Here is a 19,875-nt window from a genome sequence, read left to right as displayed (position 1 = left end):
TCTATAGGGAGCCCGAGGCAGCAGGGGCGGTGGGGGTCCCTTGCGAGCTCCGGGAGCTGGCGGCACGACGGGCCGGGACAGGCGGTCCCGCGGACTGCAGGAACGCCAGGCGCACTCCCGCCCTGTTCCATTGGCTGACACAGTTATCAGTAAAAAGCCTCCTCATTCTCATTGGCTAGCCCGAGAGAATGCCCTCCCACCAGGGCGGGCTCTGTTGCAGCACTTATTCCCACCCACACCTTTGGGATCCCTTATTCGATTGGCTGCCGAGGTTGTTTGTCAGGAAGCCCAGGTCTCCTATTGGACAGGGGACTCCGGACACGTCGAGAGGGCTCTGTTGTGTGTGTGTATGTGTGGAAAACAAGCCGAGCTGGCACTGCGTTTCCCATTGGCTTCGCGCGCTTCAAGGGGGCGTGGCCTCTCCTCATGAATAACCACTACTCCACCCACTGTCGTCATGGCAACATGCAAATTTAGCCGCTGCGCCGCCGGTGATTGGCGGGCGCCGCCTTGGCGGGCCCGGGGGCGGTGCCGGGGCGGAGAGCCGGGCAGGGAAGGGAAGATGGCGGCGGCGGAGCGGAGCAGATCCCCGGTTCCCGGGGGGTCCCCGGTGCCGGCCTGTATGTTCGCCCCGGAGCCCGGCTCCCCGGGCGGCCGGCCTCGCGTGGCGGCGGCCGCCTGTCCCCTCCGCGCAGCCTTCGACGGCGAGGACGGCGAGGCGCTCAACGGCGAGCCCGAGATCGACCTCACCAGTAAGGTAGGCCCGGCGGGGGGGCGGGCGGCGGCGAGCGCCATCACCCCGCCAGGCCCCCGCCGCTCTCCTCGCTGCCGGTCGGCCGTGTGCGGGGGCCTGCCCCCGAGCCTGACCGCTCCCCCGCACCCCTCGCAGGAGAGCGAGAGGCGGGGGCCCGCCTGGCTCCGCCGAGACGGGAGGCTCCCCTGAGCGCTCCGCCGGCCCCAGCATCACCTGGGCGGGCGGCAGAGCCAGAGGTGCCGTGTGGAGGCGGTCGGGAGAGGCTCAGCAAAGTTGTCCCGTACCCCGGCCGGGACTGGACGGGGCTGGCAGGCTGCTCCGCCCTGCGCCTTCCCCGCGCTGGCTGCTCGGGGGGAACGCCAGCCCGAGCCGGGGTAGCAGCCTCAGGAAGCGCCGGGTTTGGAGCTGTCAGCTGCTGCTACGTCCCGCTGACGTTTGCTCTCCGCGCTGGGTCTCTGTAGTTATCTCTGCTGCCAGTTGTACTAGTTCCTGGGACTTTCTCCACAATCTTAAAAGGAGGTCAGAGCTTGTAACTTTTGAGCATAAGAGCCCAGTGACAAGGGTGGTTTGATCTTGCAAAGAGGGTTAAGTCAACCCAGAAAAGGCTTGTTCACCTTGTGCAACTCCTTTCTAGGATCCAGTGACAAAACTGTGTCGTGGTCTTATTTCTGTCAGAACCATTCTCGCTCCCATCCTGCAGGAAGGTACATTGTAGTAATATGTGTGTGCCAGAACCTGCCACAGACTTAGTTGCCTTCTGTCACTGTCTTCTATTTTTTTTCCCAGTTGGCTGATCTCTTTAAATGTATGCCTTTTGCTGCCACGGGTTTGGTGTACTGTGGTGCTATCTCGCACTATAAAGTCTCCTGAAAACTTCATTTGATCCATTTGTAATTATGTGATCCAGAAGGCAGCATAGCTGTTATTTCCTCCTAGTTTTCTGTCATCCCTCCTCTTCATGCTTCCAGCTTAAGTTGTTCCAGAGTCCTGGACTTTGTTGCCCTCTATGCACAGAGAAGGAAAGAGGAATTGTGTCTGTGGACATGGCAACCTTTTTGTTTTTAATGGCTATTTTACAGTATGGTACTGTATTAAAACAAATGTTGCAAAGATTATCTTGTAAGATAGTAAAGAACAGAAATCAAACCTGTAGTATCTATTGATCGTGCCTTAATGAGGACAAGATTTTTATACAGGATGCCAATATTGATCTGTGCTTTGTCTTGGATGTGACTGCTGTGGAAGAGAGCCAAGGAGGATGCCAAGGACTGCATCACTGATTCTCGACAGCCAGGAACCTGACCAAAACTCCAGCAAAGAGAGAAGAGTGCTTTTCTCCCACAAACTCCCATTTGTGGTGTCAGTCTGTCTTCCATTCCTAGAAATCTGGAGGTGCTGTGGAAGTGGTAGGTAAGCATTTTTTGGACCTTTATTATAATTAACTTTTCCAGACAGCATTGTGCATCTGCTGTCTTTTCCCTGGACTTTTCATTCATCCCCACCTTGGATGAGAGCTTTAACTGTGAACTCTGCTCCATTTTTCTGAGTTAATCTCCCACTGTGTGCTCAAAGCAGCAGTCATATGGTGAGAATGCAGTAGCTAACCTGACTGCCCCCCCAGTCTTTTCTGTCCTCCCAGTTGAATTCTTCCACTCCAGTCCCTACTTAAAATGGGGACTCCCACTGCAATCAGTTTGTTTGATAGTTGCTAGTTCTGTCCTGGTCTTTCTGACCCACCCCTGGCTGTGTTAATACTTTTTCCCTGGTCCTTTCCCTATGTGTAAGTTGAGCTCTTTTTAGAGAGGAACGCTTTGGGATTCTGTTATCAAGTGCACCTTGTCAGCTGGTCAGGGAAACAGTTCTGTTCATCAGCACAAATTCATTACCATGTTGATCTTAATGGGTGTTTGTTTTCCCTTCAGTGCCAGCACACTGCAGCAGCAATCAACTTTCAGGTCAAAAACCATAGCACACAAGGCTATTAGTGAAGCTGATACTTACTGTAGATCTACATTGACAACAGAGCATAATGGCACCTGAACAATGTATGACTACAGGGCATAGAAAACAAAATATGACACTGCAGAAGGTGCCTTTCCCCCAGCTCCTTGATGGCTGCTGGTGGCTCTCCAGCCGTGCAGAATGACAGGCTCTGTTTTTCCCATAAAGGGCAGCACTGTGTACCAAACATAGGGTTTGCCCCTAGTACTTACAGTTTGTCTGCCTCATGGAGGCAGGCAAAGCCACCTCTCCCCAGAGACTGGGAAGGGATTTGAGAGATGGCATTTTGAACTTGTGAGATGTTTCCTTCTGCTGTCTTAAGCATAAAACAATAACTGGTTGTCATTTTTTTGCCCTATAGGAAACCTGAGGTTGCTAGACCTGCATGGCTCCTACTGATAACTGCTCAGTGCCTGACAAAGTGGAAAGAACAAAAGTGAACATTTTTGACTTTGTGAAAGCCTCTTCAAAACATGCATTCATAGTGCAGGCATGGAGGGGTTGCTCAGAGGTGAAAAGCAAAAAAAAACAGAGGAACCAAAATGCAGGGCTTCTCTTCGACCAAGGAGATGACAGAGGACAGGCTTTCTCCATCCAGGAAGCTAAAGAGATCTTCAGAACAGCACATCACGTCTTGCAGTGACCCAGGAAACCACCCAGCTGGCTGGGGCTGTGACTGCAGAAATAGTTGTCAGTAATGCTGAGTGCCATTGGAAGGTGTGATCCGTGAAAGCTGCTGGTTTATCTCCAGATACTTCTCGTGGTGTCCTACTGTGTCGTACAAGCTCTGAACTTCATGGGCTGCAGAGTAACCTTTGGAGGCAGTCTGCTGCTGGAACACCCTTCAGGAGCCCCTTTGTGTGGCAGTGAAGGCAGCAGTGTGGGGGAGCAGTGTTGTGGGCTGGTGTCAGTGAGCCTGTGCTGTTTGAGGCCCCCAGCCCTCCTGCCTGGCAGAGGAAAGGGTACAACGAGCTGTTGAGTGCCTTGGTACTTGCTACAGCACCCTGCCTGCTCACACTGCTGAAGCACTTGGACTCAGAAGAACAAAGCTGGTGATGAGACTTGAAGAAACTGAAGTTAGTTTGCCCTGCTCTGGTGGCCCCAGCTATTTTATTGATCTTTGTGTGTGTTACAGCCTGTTTAATAGATTTTTCTGAGTCCCTGGCTTGTGCTAGTGCACTGGCCTAAAGAGTGAGATTGTCTGCTGTGCATCCAGGTATTCCTGAAAGTACTTGCAGGGTAAAAGGAGCCCTACACATCAAAACACAGCCTTCCCTTCCTCCCCAGACTGAGCCTCTCAACAGTTGCTGATTTCACTCTCAGTGCATTTGCATCCAGTGGTTTCCCTCAAGAAGAAAATGAAACTAAAAGGAAAACAGAACTGAAAGAAAATTTAATAAAAGCAAAACTCATTCTTTTATAGCATGAAATAGAAAGACTGTGACCTTGCTGAGCAGAGTGCTTTGGTACACTTTGCAGACCACGCCAAGTAGTTGAAAGGCTTAGGTAGGGCATGTGTCCAAAAGGGGCACGTGAAGGTGGTTGTATCTCTTGTAGCTGTCTGGCCCTTGCACACACATCCCTGCTGTCTGGGACCCTTAACATCTGTGGAAAAAGTTGCTTTGGCAGCCTTAAACCTTCTGACCAGCACCTGCTGTCTGTGCTTCAGTCTCCAAGCATCGTCACTATGGTTTTGGAAATCTGCATCAACATTATTTGTGAGGGGTTGGGTTCCTTCACATTCTATATTTCCAAAAAAGCCTTCATCAAGTGTGTAATAGTGGTGGTAAAGGCAGTTTCTCCTTGAAAACACATTGTGTTAACTGTGCTAAGCAAGTCAGGCTGTGTTAGGGCTTGTTGGGCAGACTTGAGGATGTTATTGTCAACTGCTCTAAACCATATGTTTTAGGCAAACATCTAATTTAGCACAGCTTTCAGTCTCAGTGCATAGTGAAGGGAAGTGCTTCTTTCTGGGTGTGATTTTTGGGACGTGTATGTAGGGACAGCTGTGGATGTCACTGAGTGTTGGCACAGATGTGCCTACCCTTAGGGCTCTTGGTGGGTGTCAGCCTTTAATAACTTACTAAAAGTGCCTTTTTCACAGAAATCTGTATCAATTGCTTCAGCTCTTAGGCTGCTGCATTGGGATGCTCAGCCAGCAACAGATTTGTAACCGTGGAGGCAGCCAGAGAGCAGGTAGAGTGGCTGATGGAGGTCTCCTTGGTCTGTCACTGCCATGCCACCATTGTGGCTGCTCTGTGCAAGTGTCCTCTGCTGTACTGTGTGAGCAGTGCAGGTTTCTGCCAAAAATGATGCTCTTCCATTCTAGGAAAAATCATTCCTAAAGCACTCTCTTGTCCTCGTTTCCTGCTTTGTTTCTTTTTTGTTTTTTCATTCCCTTGATGTTCCTGCAGGGAAGGGCAAAGGAAGTTTGATTATTGCAATAGCTGCAGTCAAAGTTTGTTGGTAGCACAGCTGCTGGCCTACAGAACTGCAGCTCTCCACTGCTGAAACCTCCAGATGTGCTCATACAAATTGCTTTTGCATGTCTGCCCCTCGGTACCATTGTGTAAAGTACCTAAAATTTGAAAATAATGCTTATTTGTGTTCTCTCCTTTCCTTCTGCCCCCTCAGAAAACAGAAGGGGACATAAATGTGTGAAAGACTTAAAAGATGCTCTGGATTTTGGTGCCCAGGTGTTCTCTGCGGTGAGGTCTGGTTGGCTTTCTCTGGCTGTCCAGTCATGCTTCAGGGGAGCAGCAGCACTTTTTGCAGCAGAGATTGTGGTACCCAGCTAGGGAATTTCTGTGGAGAAAATATCTGCTCCCCTTTCTGTTTTCCTTGAATGAAAACACATTGGGGTGTTCACTTAAATGTGGCTTTTAAACACTGGTTACATCAAAATGAGATGCTTGGTATTCTTACTTGCTTTGAAGTGTATTTTCCTGCATAAATGAACTCTGAGCTCAGACAAACAATCTTATGCAGTGTCACAAGGAAGTAGCTGTCAGCAAAACTGGTTTAAAAAACAAAACCAAACCACCACAAAGCGGTCCTGGGAAAAGAGTCCTTCTCTTTCAATAAAGCACATAGATTGATTGTGCTTGTAACTGAAGCTGGTTTAGAAATTGTTTGCCTGACATCTGCAAATAGATATTCAATCTTTTTTTCCAGCTGGTGATGGTGAGTCCAACTTCAGAGCAGTATGACAGTTTGCTCCAGCAGATGTCAGAAAGGATTGATGAGGGATGTGGGGAGACCATCTATGTCATTGGACAAGGATCAGGTGAGTATAGCTTCCCCAGCAAAACAACAAAAAATTATTAAAATTATAAGAAAAACCTGGTTCATCTAACTAGACTGAAGTTAACACTTATTTTTCCAGAATGACTTGAAAATGTTCATAAAATATAGCAGAATATGTGGGACAGAATTCTTTTGTTTTGTCCCTGCCGACAACTGTCTCATGTAGTGGAGCTAAATATATATTTTTTATAAAATTATGCAAGTTCTTTTTTGGAAATAATGCATGTCTTGTCTGAGCACACCAGGAAAAGACAAAAATCTAAAATTATAATAACAGCTTTAGTACAGATGTCCTCAATTTCTGTGAAGGTCTTGTTCTGTCTGATTTTGTTCACTGCTCTGTTGGAAATAACATATTTTTACCCCACAGGAATTTATGATAGATACTTCACATAGCCAAAATATATGCTGCTGACTTTCTGTAGTAGTATGTGTCTGCTATGGAGGGAAAGGTTTTCCTTTGCTCAGCATGAGACCTTTACTGTCACATTAATTTGCGTGTGACTGCAGTCATTTGCCTTTGCAGATTTTAGCAGTTAGCATGGATTACATTTTTGTTCTTTTTGACAGTTCCAGTATTTGCATCTGATGCTGGTAAATGCTGGTAAAGGGCAAAGCATGCCCTTGCTTTGAAATAGAAATTTCTGAGTATCAAATAATTGTTTATGGTTATCATAAGGCAAAAGACATGTTTCAAGAACACTGGATATCTACTGAATATGAAGTTGTCATGATCAGACATTTGCTGTGTTTGAGGAGGAGTATGAAACCCTGCCAGGACTGGCTGAAATAATGGACAGAGGGAGTGTAAGCCCAGAACTGTGTGCTTTTTGGGTTTTCATGGAGTTTTGTGAAGCAGCCAACACAGAGGAGAAGCCAGAATTAGATGGCTAGTGTTCATCCCACATGTAGACTATATCCTTGGTGTTTGGGATAAGCACATCTGCAGTGGAGATCTAGCTAGACAGGCTAGTACCTGCTTTCTTTTCTAGGATACCTTGTGAGAGTGTTAGCTGGTAGCTGTTGCAGTGATTCACTTAGAAATAGGCGTTTGTTTCTTAAAACATGCGGTTAAACTTCTGACTTCATTTTGGGTTGCAGGGTAGTTGAGGAAGATGGGGATATTTTCAACAGAGAAAGGATCTTGATATCTCTGCCATTGTCACTCCTTCTCATTCCCTTTCAGCATGTGTGATTTTGATCATCCCAGATACGCAGGTCAGCTGACTGAGAAGCAATTGAAGACTGCCATAGGAAGATTATTAGTTCAGCAGTAGTGACCTTTCCCTTTCTCCCCTGGGTTTTGCTATCTCCTGTCCCCTACTTCTCATTCCCCTTCTATAACCCAAGGCTTGTTTTAGTTTTCCTCAGTCTCAGCCAGCTTATGAGCCAGGTTGGAAATTGCCCAGTAACTCAGCTGGTTTTAGAGCTGGGCAGTAATTAAAATGCTGATAAGTTCATGCAAACTACAGTTCCTGCTTACCGGCCGATGAGTCAGCCATGCATGTGAGCATGTACACATGGCAATAACTTTGGTCATCCAGGGGCAGTGTGGCTCTCCACCTTTGTTTGTTGTTTTGTGGGCTTTTTTTCACCCACAGAGGAGATTCTGGGGTCAAATCTGTGCACCTTCACAGCACCTGGATTGGGAAAGAGATAGTGATCTCCTTGACCCTGTCTAGATAGTTGCCACTGGTGTGGTTTGTCAGCTCTTTTGCTTGGGTGAGCTGCAGTGCCACATTTACTGGCTAATTGTGGTGATGCTTCACTCAGAACTTTCCTTTTATTAATGCTTTACCTCTTCTTGCAATGGGAGAGGAGATACTTTATCTGACTGAAGGACACAAAGTACCTTCAGCAGGTGAAGTAAGGGAATTAGAAATGTGTCTTTGTTGCCAATTCCTACATATTTGCTTGTAAAGATTGTGAAGAAAGCTCCTCTAGATTAAAGATGGCGGTTTTCTACTGTCATTTAGGACTTAGAGTGAAGACCATCCCTTTTTATTTTGGGCCAAGGGTGTTTATTCTGTGTACATGGCTGACACCTCTGGTCCACACATAAATCCCGATGGGTGTGCAAGTCGCAGGCAGGATGACAATGCTGTGCCTGCTGCAAGGTGGTGCTCACTGCCTGCCTTTGTCTCCCCCACACCACACCAGATGGGACTGAGTACGGGCTGAGCGAGGCAGACATGGAGGCGTCCTATGCCACGTTGAAGAGCATGGCCGAGCAGATCGAGGCAGACGTGATCCTCCTGAGGGAGCACCAGGAGGCCGGGGGCAAGGTGCGCGACTACCTGGTTCGGAAACGTGTGGGTGACAACGACTTCCTGGAGGTCAGGTGAGGAGCTGGGTGGAGACAGGGTTAGTCAGCAGCTCAGCTGCATTTTTACCCTGTGAGCAGTGCGTGCTGCTGAGCCAGCAACGCCGCTTCAGGTCTGGGTGTTGGAGCTACCCAACAAAGGGAGTCAAGCTTGACCACTCCTTGCTGATGAAATTGCCTTTTTGTTGTTGTTGCTGTCTCTTTTGTGAGCAAACTGTTGGTGGAAATTTGCCTGTGTTCAGCAGAGGGCTGGGTGACAGCTGGCTGGCTCTCTGGGTGACAACCTCACAGGTGGGGGCATCTTTTAGTGTGCTGGGTTGCCAGAGGACGTGTGCACATGTGGCTGGTATGTATGTGTGTATATATGCACACTGCTGGAACACAATACTTTTGACAAAGGGTCCAGTTCTGTTCCAAGACTGTGATGATCCAAGTCACATTTTAATGGACTTATACTAGCTTATGTAACATGACTTGAGAGTCTGCCCAGACCTAGATGGAGAGGATTTCCAACATTTGCCAACAGCCATAATAGCCACATTGATCAAAAAAGGAACTTGCTGTAGGACATGGCTTTCTCCTAAAATATTTCACTTTTTTTTTAGCTTATCCTTTTCTGGGAACAACAATTTTAATTTTTGTGCTCTTCTTAGCGCTTGGTGCTGTTGCAACATAAGAAATGTGAGAAAGGCAGAGGTGTTCTAGACCAAGTTGGGATTTAGTCTTCCTTTTGAATTGTCACACTGTTTATGTTGGACTGCAGAGACGAGGAGTTGGAATAGAGACTCTGTGTGGCATCAAGCAACGTCACATTCAGTTCACTGTTATGGACACCTGTGACAGTGTTTCCACAATCTTCCACATCCCAGTCCCCAGAGTCTGGGATCTCTGCTCTGCTTGTGAGGCTCTAACATTTTTTAATCCCTGTTTGAAGGATAGGGAGCAAAAGCCAGTTATTTGCAGGAGCAGTGATGTTTGGGTTTTTTGGCTCACTTGTTCATTTGTTCAGGTACCATATTTTACCAGGCTGCTTCTCCTTTCCCCTGCAGGGTAGCAGTAGTTGGCAATGTGGACGCAGGGAAGAGCACCTTGCTGGGTGTGTTGACTCACGGCGAGTTAGACAATGGCCGCGGCTTTGCTCGGCAGAAGCTCTTCCGCCACAAGCACGAGATCGAGTCAGGCCGCACCAGCAGCGTGGGCAATGACATTCTGGGCTTCGACAGCGAGGGCAACGTGGTGAACAAACCTGACAGCCACGGTGGCAGCTTGGAATGGACAAAGATCTGTGAGAAATCCACCAAGGTCATTACTTTCATTGACCTGGCTGGTCACGAAAAATACCTGAAAACCACAGTCTTTGGCATGACCGGCCACTTGCCTGACTTCTGCATGCTTATGGTAGGTAGCAAGAAAGATGGACCGTACCAGCTGGAGTGGGGCTGTTCACAGCTTTAACAGCCTCGACTTCTTTCCTGTTGCAAAGTGCCTGTGGGTTTTGGAGGGAGGCAGCATCTCACAGGAGAGCAGAAGCCTCTGTGGCTCTCTTTCCGGTACTGTGAGGCAAGTGCCCCAGAACTGTCAGTCCCAGACAGGCCCAAGATGATTCTTGAAAATTGAAGGATTTCTGAATTTTAAAACTGAGTAGAAATGAGTCAGTCCTCTGCCAGTGTCCAGCAACATCTGAGATGAGCTGAGTCTGGTCATATGGCCCCAGTGGCACATCTGTAACTTAACCACAGTCTACTGCATGTGTGACACAAGGCCTTCTTGGTAATCCATCTTACTGCAGCAGGAACATTAACATCCCTGTATTTTATATCCCTGGTGTAGGTTGGGAGTAATGCTGGGATTGTTGGAATGACCAAGGAGCACTTAGGCCTGGCGCTTGCACTTAACGTTCCTGTCTTTGTTGTGGTGACCAAGATTGACATGTGCCCTGCCAACATCCTGCAAGGTGAGTCTTACAGGCTCTCTCCAGGGCTGTTTCTGACCTCTGTGTGTTGCTGTCCTCTGCTTGGGTTCAGCAATTACTGCTGGAAGAGAGCTGCTTAATCTGGTTCTGACTGCATTCTAAACACCTTCCAGAAATCTATCCTTTTCCCTTGCTCATTTTGCAGGTGGTTGACTTACACTCACTATGTCAAACTTATCCATGCTGGGGACTCAACTTAGCAGCCCAAAAGTGTTTGCTACAAGGTTTTGCCTAATTGAGCTCTAAGAAGAGCAGCATACAGTTGGGGTTTGGGCTTTGCTTTCTCTCTGGGTATGGAGGGAAAGTCTGGAAGTTCTTTTGAAAGCTGCTTTCCTCCCTGCCCACAGTTCGAGTGTGATCTTAAGCTGTGATTGCACTTGATCTCCCCCTGCTGTTGGTAAAGGGGCAACTGCTTGTTACCTTCTGCTCACCTGGGCACTTCTCAGGTATGCTGGCATAACTACAGCAGCTCCTTCCTCTTGTCTGAACAACCAACCAACACTTAATAAATCATGGTTTAAAGCAGCTACATATGCAGGCTGTGAGGCAGGACTAGACACAAGCAGGGATGGCAATAAGTAGCATGGGCTAGTGATTTTTTTCTCAGCAGAATTAAAGAAGCAACTCTAACCCCAGCAGTATCCCATTAACCCATGCATGATGCTTTTTGTAGGCTGTTACCTATTCTCACTTTTAAAATTCCCTTTAAGCATTTCTCATGCCTTCAGAAACGTGCTGTGGTTAATTGGAGCAATGGGTTTTTTTGATAATCAGTCCTAAGAATCAGAGAAGTGAATGCTCCTGGTACTATCTGTAGTTCAGTGCATTATTATAAAAATCCTAAATATGTTTCAGGCAAATAGATGCATGTGATCAGATGATAATCTGTTTATCTCTATAATAGATGTTTGGCAAAAGAAATGTAAGGCCTGACCATAAGATAATAACTGGGAAGGAAGGAGAACCTTTGGCTCAGCGTGAGGAGAGAAGAGCTGCTCTTGGGAGAAGCTACTCCTGTGACATGCTCTGTTTAAAGTAAATAGACTAAAGATTTGACTCAAGTATGTCTGTGAAGAGCAGATGGCCTGATTAGATGTTTGTGTTTCTGTATCCAAAACATTACTTTCCCATAGGCAATCATTTGTTTACAAAAACCTGTCTAATTGGATGACAATTGTAGAACATAAATGGTTTGCTCTTTTAAGCCCTTAGTACCTTTTTCTGGTTTTTCTTTATTTATTGTCAGGCACTTTGTAGGAGGTTGATACTAGTGCATCAGGTAATGACCCTGCTGGCTGCTGGATATGAGGCTTAGAAAATAAGTTAAAAAGCGGCAAAAGCTGAAAATTGGGAGCCATGAGATTTGTTCCAAAACACAGATTTCTGAATGTGGTCCACCCACATTGTCCTAGTCTGTGATGATAATCTTTACCTCTTTCATGCTTCTCCAGCCTCCTGTGGCAAGTTGACTGCCAGGGAAAATGTATTGAGATTTGTTTGGTCAAAATTGATTTGCAATTAGCATGTTCTCAAATATTTCTGTGACTGAGTTGTGATTTTCAATTAATACACTATGAAAAATCCTTTCTAGAAAGAGGAAATACCTTGTAACTGCTTAAAGCTACTAATAGACAGCTACAAAAACGTCTCCTTCACAGCACTGCAAACTTGTCTGTCTGTTCATGGCGTCGCTTGGCAGCGGGCTAGCTGGCATGAAATAGAAGATGGAATGGCTCCTAAGTCCTACCTGGGCTGCAGCAAACTCACAGTCTCACCTTTAGCCATCTTCTCCTGTCTTATCTGTGGCCAGAGCACCTGTCTCCCTGTGGGGAGAGACCCCACAAAGGTGATTTGTAAAGAGGGGAGATGCTGCCCTAACAATATTCATTTCACCCTTTAAGAAACCCTGAAGCTGTTACAGCGACTGCTGAAGTCCCCAGGGTGCAGGAAGATTCCCGTGCTGGTTCAGAGCAAGGATGATGTCATTGTAACAGCCTCCAACTTCAGCTCAGAGAGGTAACTGGAGTAGAGGAGAATGATTCTCTTTCAATCCTATGTGGAGACTGGGTGAGGAGATTCAGAGAGTCCCATTGTCTAGATGTGTGAAGGTTGCATTTGCCATGTGGAGTGTGTTCCATAAGAGTGTGTTGATTTTGAGGTTGACCTGCTTGTGTTCCCCTCTCTGAGGCAGAAATGAGAGGCTGCTTCTGGGCAGTCTGCAGAAGACAGCAGGGCATTTGGCTTCCTTCAGTCCTTTCTTCAGAACCTTACACCTTTTCCCAAATTTCATTGGAAGGCAGAGGCAATGTTGCAGGTTTTCAAACATGGGGTGTTGTGCATCTGACTACTTGCCAGGCTCTCCCTTTCTAGCACAGTATATTGAATTAGTCCCAAGATTTTGGATGTCTCCCTACATGTGGAAAGCCGGGTAGGAAAGTGAACTAACTCCATTTTCATCAATTTTCCTTTACAGGATGTGCCCAATTTTCCAGATTTCAAATGTTACTGGGGAGAATCTAGATTTGCTGAAGATGTTTCTTAATCTCTTGTCTCCACGGACCAGTTACAGGGAAGAAGAGCCAGCAGAATTCCAGATAGATGATACTTACTCTGTCCCGGTAAGGATCCTGGTGTTTGGAAGAACATTGTGTTCCCTTTTTTAGGCTGAAGCAGGGATCTTCTCTAGAGAGGAGAGTTCCAGAGCTCTGCTGCTGGCCTGGTAGAGTAACCACAATTACTTTTTTTTCTTTTTTGGCATAGGGTGTAGGAACAGTTGTCTCTGGGACGACGCTGAGAGGCTTAATCAAGCTAAATGACACCCTGCTGCTGGGGCCAGATCCCCTTGGCAACTTCCTCCCCATTGCTGTCAAGTCCATCCACCGCAAGAGGATGCCCGTCAAGGAGGTGCGGGGAGGCCAGACTGCCTCCTTTGCCTTGAAGAAGGTGAGGTGATCTCCTCCAGACCCCCAGAACAGGAACTGCCCTCCTAATTTTAGATTGTTCTAGAAGATCAGCTGCAATAAGGCTGTTTTTGTAAACATCAGCTGCCTCATGTTGCAGTGGAATGGAATCCCATAGAACTTCTGTGGTTCCACATCCTGGTTTTTCCTCCTAGCAGCTGCCAGGGGATAGCAATGCCACTAGATAATGATGCTAGAGATATCTAATAAAGTGGAGGAATTTCAAGAAAAGTCTCCTTTTGTGCTGGAACTGCATTAGTAGCCTGCACAGTGTATTTACACTACTCTTGGCTTGTAGGGTCAGCTGCATGATTTGGGATTTAAAAATCAATATTTGATATTACTCCTCTTGCGAAAGGTTTCTGTCAATCTTCACTGATTTTAAGGGGATATAGTTTAACCTACACCATACTTTATGTGATCAGGCTTACAATGTTGTATTAACAAACATCATGATTTAGGAGAGATTTCCTTGGATAATGTGCAACCAGGATGTAGGTTTTGCTTTTAAAGGATCAGTGAAGTAAATGTGCCAAGTGTCCAGCATTTCCAGTACTCTAAAGCTTCCTTATAAACTTCAGCTGAATTTGATTTTTACAACCTTTACATGATATCCATAACATAACATAACATAACATAACATAACATAACATAACATAACATACAGTTATGATACAGTTATGTATAGTATCCTATACATAACATACAGAGTTCTGCACCTCTTGCTTTGCCTTTTACTGGGCATGAGGTAGTATCTGTGAAATCCCTTAGGATTCTGCTGGATGCAGTCAGGCAGAGCAGCAGATTTCTTCCCCAGAGAATCATGCTAAGGTTTTTTGTGTCTCTGCTTTTCAGATCAAGCGTTCTTCCATCCGGAAAGGCATGGTGATGGTGTCACCCCGCCTGAATCCACAAGCGTCGTGGGAGTTTGAAGCAGAGATTCTGGTGCTCCATCACCCCACGACCATCAGCCCACGATACCAGGCCATGGGTACGTGTGTCAGTGCTGGATTGTCTTTGTTTCCCAGTGGTAGCATTTTGTATCTGATCTAGCCTAAGACAATTTTGCTCCTGATGTCTCTGTCAACCTGAATATATGCCATAGTTCCTGGTTTTGCCTTTCCCAGCATTGTGGAAGGGAGAGGGAAGGGTGCTTACAGAGGAGAGTGGGGTAGCTGTAAGGTAAAAAGGAGATATGTACTCTCAAATGTATCTGGAGCCTATCTGTGCTGTATCTCCATGGTGCAAAGATTCTTCACTTTCAAGTGCTGATAGAAAGTGCTGATGCTCGTTTTGTGTGCTGTCCTCCAGCCCAGCTGCTTGGTGTGTAGGATTCTGTTGAGGGTACTTCAGGGAAGGCAGGATTTGAAGGCAGCTGTTCTAGCTGATGTGCATGTTCTTTTTGGGGATGGAACAGAGGCAGCTGCGTAACCCATACAGTCTTTGCTGTAGGGTGAAGAGCTGCCTCAGATGTGTCTCTGAAGCTGGTTCCACTAATGGGCCTGGCTGCTGAAAGCTGTGTGCTTTACATTGACAGTGCATTGTGGCAGCATCCGTCAGACAGCCACGATTCTCAGCATGGACAAGGACTGCCTGCGCACAGGGGACAAGGCCACCGTGCACTTCCGCTTCATCAAAACCCCGGAGTATTTACACATAGACCAGCGCCTCGTCTTCCGGGAAGGCCGCACCAAAGCCGTGGGTACCATCACTAAGGTAAGGGCTGCGAGTCCCACCTGCTTCTGCCCATTAGTGACTTCTTGCACTCAGAAGCCAGCAGGAGAATCCAGATAGCTCTGGAAGATTGAGGGGAGAGGTTGTGCGTCAACCAAAAGCATCAGGCCTGACGTGGGTCGAGGATGACCGATGTGCTTTGTCATGTGGTGGGTCTTTAGCTGGTGTGAATGAGGGAAGGTAAAGGGAGAGGCTGAGCCATATGCTGCTGGTTCTTAAGGCTCAGTCTCTTTCTGACATCCTGTAGCTGCTCCATTTGAGTCATGTTGTGGAGGCTAGAGTGTCACCTCAGCCAAGTGGCCCTTTCCAAGGGTGGAAGATCAGAGGTCTAGGTTTCTTTGAACAGCCGCTGCTGCTGCATCCTTCTCTTTGTGGTTACTTTTAAAAATTCTCCAGAGGCTTTTTGTTAAAAAGCAGCATTGAACCTTGCCAGATCATCCTGGCTATTTTAATGCTGAGTTTGGCAATTTGCAATTTGCAGCTACTCCAGACCACCAATAACTCACCAATGAACTCCAAGCCACAGCAGATCAAGATGCAGTCAACAAAGAAGGGAGCTGTTACGAAACGAGAGGATGGTGTTCCCGCCGCTGGGATGGCAGCTGGAGGCCCAGCAGCTGGGGATGAGGCCCCCTCAACAGCTGCAGCACCACTAACACCTACTGCCCTGCAACCATTGGTAAGTGAGGAAAATACCATCTCTGTCTTAGCTGTTTGTGTCATGGTTTCATCTGTTGAGGAAGGGTGCTCTAAAGCAGAAGTATTATCCCCTCATACCTTGAACTCACCTTGCCACAGGAACAAATAGAAATATAAGTAGTCTCACAGCAGGAATCATAATTCTCTGATGTCTGGATGACTCCATGGCTGACCTTCCAGCAGACAGCAGCTCAGGGTACTGGGACAGTTCAGGTTGGACTCAGGAAGTGTCTAGTCTAACCTCCTGCTCTAAATAGGATTAGCTGTGAGGTCAGACCAGGTTGCTCAGGGTTTTATCCAGTCATGTCTTAAAAACCTCCCAGGGAGGAAGACTGTACAATGTCCCTTGGCAATGTGTTTCACTGCTTTGACCATGTGCACAATGAAGAAGTGTCTCTGTATACCCAGTAGCTGAACTAGTGAAACACATAACAACCAGTCACAGAACAAGTCTTTGATGTCTGAATGAGAGGTAGAATATCCCTACACTAGAGAAATTACAACCTAAGTATTAGGTACAGGTCATCTGCCCTGTCGAAAAATCAGGAGGGGACATCCAAGAAGAAGGAAAGACTTTAAATTTCTCTTTAGAGAAATTTATCCGGGTTGTTTTGTTGGTTAGAACTTCAGTTCAGCTTGTCCCTGGAGGATACCTAGTCTTTTACCTGGCCTGAAAGGAATGGAAACTCAATTCTCACTGCAGGCCTACTGATCAGCTTTATTACTGATAGAAGAAAGGTCCTTTTCTTGGAGGGTACTTCCTCAGGAAGTGAAGGGTTCAGGAACCCACTCTGTCAAGTGACAGGGTGCTCCCCTTCTTAATTCTAGCTAGATTAGTTGCCATGGTCAAATCTCACCCTCTTGAGCCAGACTGCTCATCAAAGGGGGCCCCTAGCAGGGGTTCTCTCCCTCTGCATATGCCTGGGGCTTCACCCCAGTCCTCACCTCATCCTCGTCTTTCTGTAGCGTCACTGTGGTTGTAAGTAGTGGTCCTGGCTTGCTCTTTGTTTCATCCCTTCCCCTGAGACTCTGAGTTGCTTTTGTTCTTGCTTATGTCTTCCTCTCTCTCCTTGCTGCGTCCCCTCAGCCTGCCCTGGATGAAGAGCCCCACAGCCGTGAGGGCAATAAGGTATTTGGCTGCTCAGAGAGAAACAGTGGGTTTGCTGAGGTTGGGAAAAGTCAGGTAGAGAGCCATGGTAGGGGGTGGGGGGCTCTCCTTCAATTCTGTACAAAGTCAAGGGAGCCTGAGGCCTTGATTTCCTGTATGCTGAACTCCATGGCACATACTGGCTCTCATGGGAGTGAAGCATTTAGAAATTTGGGAAATCAAAGTCTTCCCAGCTTGAGGGGCAAAACTTCATGGTGCATCTGTCTCTCCTCCTTCCCTCATGGTGTGTCTGTCTCCCTCCTGCCTTATCTCCTTCTTGCAGTGGTAGAAAGCTGTTCAGTCACAACTGCCCTGCCACTGTCTGAATGTGTGTGTGATCCATCTGAATTCCTGCTGTGTTGATATCCCAACTGAGGGGTTGCTTTGCACTAAAGTCAGTCTTGTTTTCCAGTCAAAAGTTGGAGGAGGAGGCCGTCGACGTGGGGGTCAGCGCCATAAAGTGAAATCTCAGGGAGCCTGTGTGACTCCTGCCAGTGGCTGCTGAATTTCTTATTCCTCCTCTCTCTGAAGAATTCCTCCCCATCCCTTCATTTCTTATCCAAAAGATCCAGAGCAGCGTAAACCAAAACCCATCCCAGCTGATTGGCTGCAGAAGAATCGTCCCTCCTCCCTGCAGGAAGCGATGGAGAGGAGCATAATTTATAAGCTAATGAAGGTGATAAGACAGAGAACTGAGTAACTGACACCTTCCTCCTCCCCCTGTCGACACATTTTTGTACATCATGGGCTTAGTTTTTATTCTTGTTAGTTTTTATTATATTTTGTGTGCATGAAGATGAGAGGGGAGTCTGGATAGAGCTGCAAAGAGCCAGTTAGTTGCCTCCCTCCTTCCTCAGCCCTTTCTGTCCACAGGACTTGCTGCTCTCCCCTATTTGCTGTCTCAGATCCAGGGGTTATCAGATGCCAGAAATTTCAGACTTGCAAAGGTTAAAACAGGTTATTTAGGATGGCTCCATGGAACATCGTTTCATCACCACTGTGGCCTTGTGCCAAATATGTTTTGGATTCCCTCCCTCTTAAACTATTTCTAAGTGGATTTAATTTAATGTTGTAATGACTGAAGTTTGAAGGAGATGGTGAGAAAGTTCCTTAGTTGGATATCTAAGAGGGAAACAAATTGGAAAGCAGTCGTTGATATTAAGTTCAGGGATCCTATGCTCAATATTCTCAAATAATGTTGAAAGCACTTAAAATTTTAACTAGCGACAGAGTGAAATGGGCAGACATTTACCCACCCAGTTCCCCTTCCCATTTTGCTGCTTTTCCCAGTGTTTGTTCAGTGCACATTGGAGCAAATCTTCCCTGCCTCCCAAGGCTGCAGCAACTCCACTGACAGTATTAAGAACAGTGCAGGAGCACTCAGTCCGTCCTTGAGCCAGAGAAAGCCTTCTCACCTGGGCGGACAGAGCTCACAGGTGGTAAGATACCTTTGGAACAGAGACACCAGGCTAACATGACCTTTCCTTCATTTTGTTTACTCCAAGATTTCCAAAACCTTTTTGGAACTCACTGGCCAAACTTTGCCATGGCAGAAGTAGGATTTGTCTTCTCCCCTCTTGGCCAAAGAGGGCAGTGACAAATTGGTACCAAATTTATAGAAGTGCTTTCAAGGTTGGACGTACATGGTAATTTTTCTGATTTTCACTGAATTTTTTAAAAGATTTTATTTTTCTTAATGAGAAATTCTGGCTTCTCCGAGAAGGCCCTGCAAGCACAGTTTACGAATTACTGTTAGAATGGTTTCTTTAACCATTTAATGAGTTTTTCAAGTGATTGATTCCCTGCTTATTTTGATCTCTTTTCTTCTAACCCTACCTCCTCCGTTGGCTCTGGTGAGGACAGGAATTATCCTCTGCCAGCTTGTGGTGAGCTCTGGGAGCGTGGTAGCATTTTGAGGAGGAGATGGCATCCTCAGCAAATCATGGCTCCCCCCAGCAGGCGCGGTCAGGCTCGGTTTCTCCGAGGGCTTCCTCCTCCAATGAAGGACTTTTATTTTAATCAGAGAGAGACTGCAAAGTTTCTGTCCCTCCTTAGCAGGTTGTTCCTGTTCCTCACTCTGTGTCACCTGTGTGGAGTTCTTTGCAGCTCACCTTGTGGCTCGGGGTGGGCTTCCACGCGGGCTGAGTGGCAGAGCGCATCTCCCGCTGCCAACACCAGCACTCCAAGAGCATTAAGCGGCACGGGAGAGGCAAGAAAGGTGGTTTGGAGAGCAGGATCCTTTGCCTTAGAGACTGCAGTGGGTGGAAGGGGAGGTCAGACAGTCCTTTTCCAAGCTATGTGCCTAAATACCAGCACTCTCCTGGCGAGGGAGGAACTATAGGCGGCTACAACACTAATAGCACCCGCATTGTGAGGGGGTGTGAGGTGTGGCTAAGCAGGGCACCAGGGCCTGGCTTGTTTGTCTTCTGGCCCTGTAGCAGCATCAAACTGCATCTGATTTCACTGCCCTCTGCTTCTGAAGGGAGCAGGGAGCTCCAGGCGGTTTTCTCTTTCTCCATTCCTTGTGCTCCAAATGAAGGAGACTGCCGAGACTGAAAGAAGGTTCACTTCAATTTGTGCAAAGGAGGTGGTGTGATCTCTCTTTTGTGACCAGCATTTACAGATCACTCAGGCTGGTGTGATCTATAAAATAAATTTTAAAAAAGTTTGTTCCAAGTAAAAGTCTTGATTTGTCTTGTCTTCCTGATTTTTGTCTCTCTGGAAAACCAGGCTGAAGTCCCGAGGAAGCAGGTTTGCCTGGCTCCAGATTCTTTTGCTGGCTACAAGAGGAGGCTGTGCTTATAGTGACAGCAGGGCAGGGCATGGCACAGCACAGCACAGGAGAGCTGCTACTGAGCTTCTGCACAGCCCTGACAGGTTTTACTCTAGCCAAAATGAAGTGCACCTCAGGGGCAGAGTGGTAAAATGAGAACACGGGTGTGGTGTGAGCTGTGCTGTGTGAGATGTGAGTGGGTGTGA

General features: G+C 47.1%; 1 protein-coding gene across 3 annotated transcripts; it reads left to right on the top strand.

Moving 5' to 3' along the window:
* The first annotated feature begins 547 nt into the window (after positions 1 to 547).
* Positions 548 to 19,564, top strand: GTPBP1 (GTP binding protein 1). 3 transcript variants are annotated; one of them, XM_059472298.1, is made up of 13 exons: positions 548 to 757; positions 5,930 to 6,041; positions 8,222 to 8,402; positions 9,434 to 9,782; positions 10,215 to 10,338; positions 12,258 to 12,372; positions 12,830 to 12,974; positions 13,117 to 13,299; positions 14,172 to 14,307; positions 14,854 to 15,032; positions 15,532 to 15,729; positions 16,837 to 16,878; positions 17,309 to 19,564. In XM_059472298.1, exons 1-13 carry the CDS (start codon positions 563 to 565, stop codon positions 17,399 to 17,401), a joined length of 2,052 nt encoding a protein of 683 aa, XP_059328281.1. In that variant the 5' UTR covers positions 548 to 562; the 3' UTR covers positions 17,402 to 19,564. The 3 variants fall into 3 exon arrangements, with proteins under 3 accessions (XP_059328281.1, XP_059328282.1, XP_059328280.1); XM_059472299.1 differs by lacking the exon at positions 16,837 to 16,878; XM_059472297.1 differs by lacking the exon at positions 17,309 to 19,564 and having other exon boundaries at positions 16,837 to 17,301.
* The last annotated feature ends 311 nt before the right edge of the window (positions 19,565 to 19,875 follow it).

The sequence above is a fragment of the Ammospiza nelsoni genome, chromosome 5 (assembly GCF_027579445.1).
Source record: "Ammospiza nelsoni isolate bAmmNel1 chromosome 5, bAmmNel1.pri, whole genome shotgun sequence".
NCBI lineage: Eukaryota > Metazoa > Chordata > Aves > Passeriformes > Passerellidae > Ammospiza > Ammospiza nelsoni.
The sequence above is the reverse complement of the archived record's forward strand: the minus strand, read 5'-3'. Positions and strand labels throughout refer to the sequence as shown.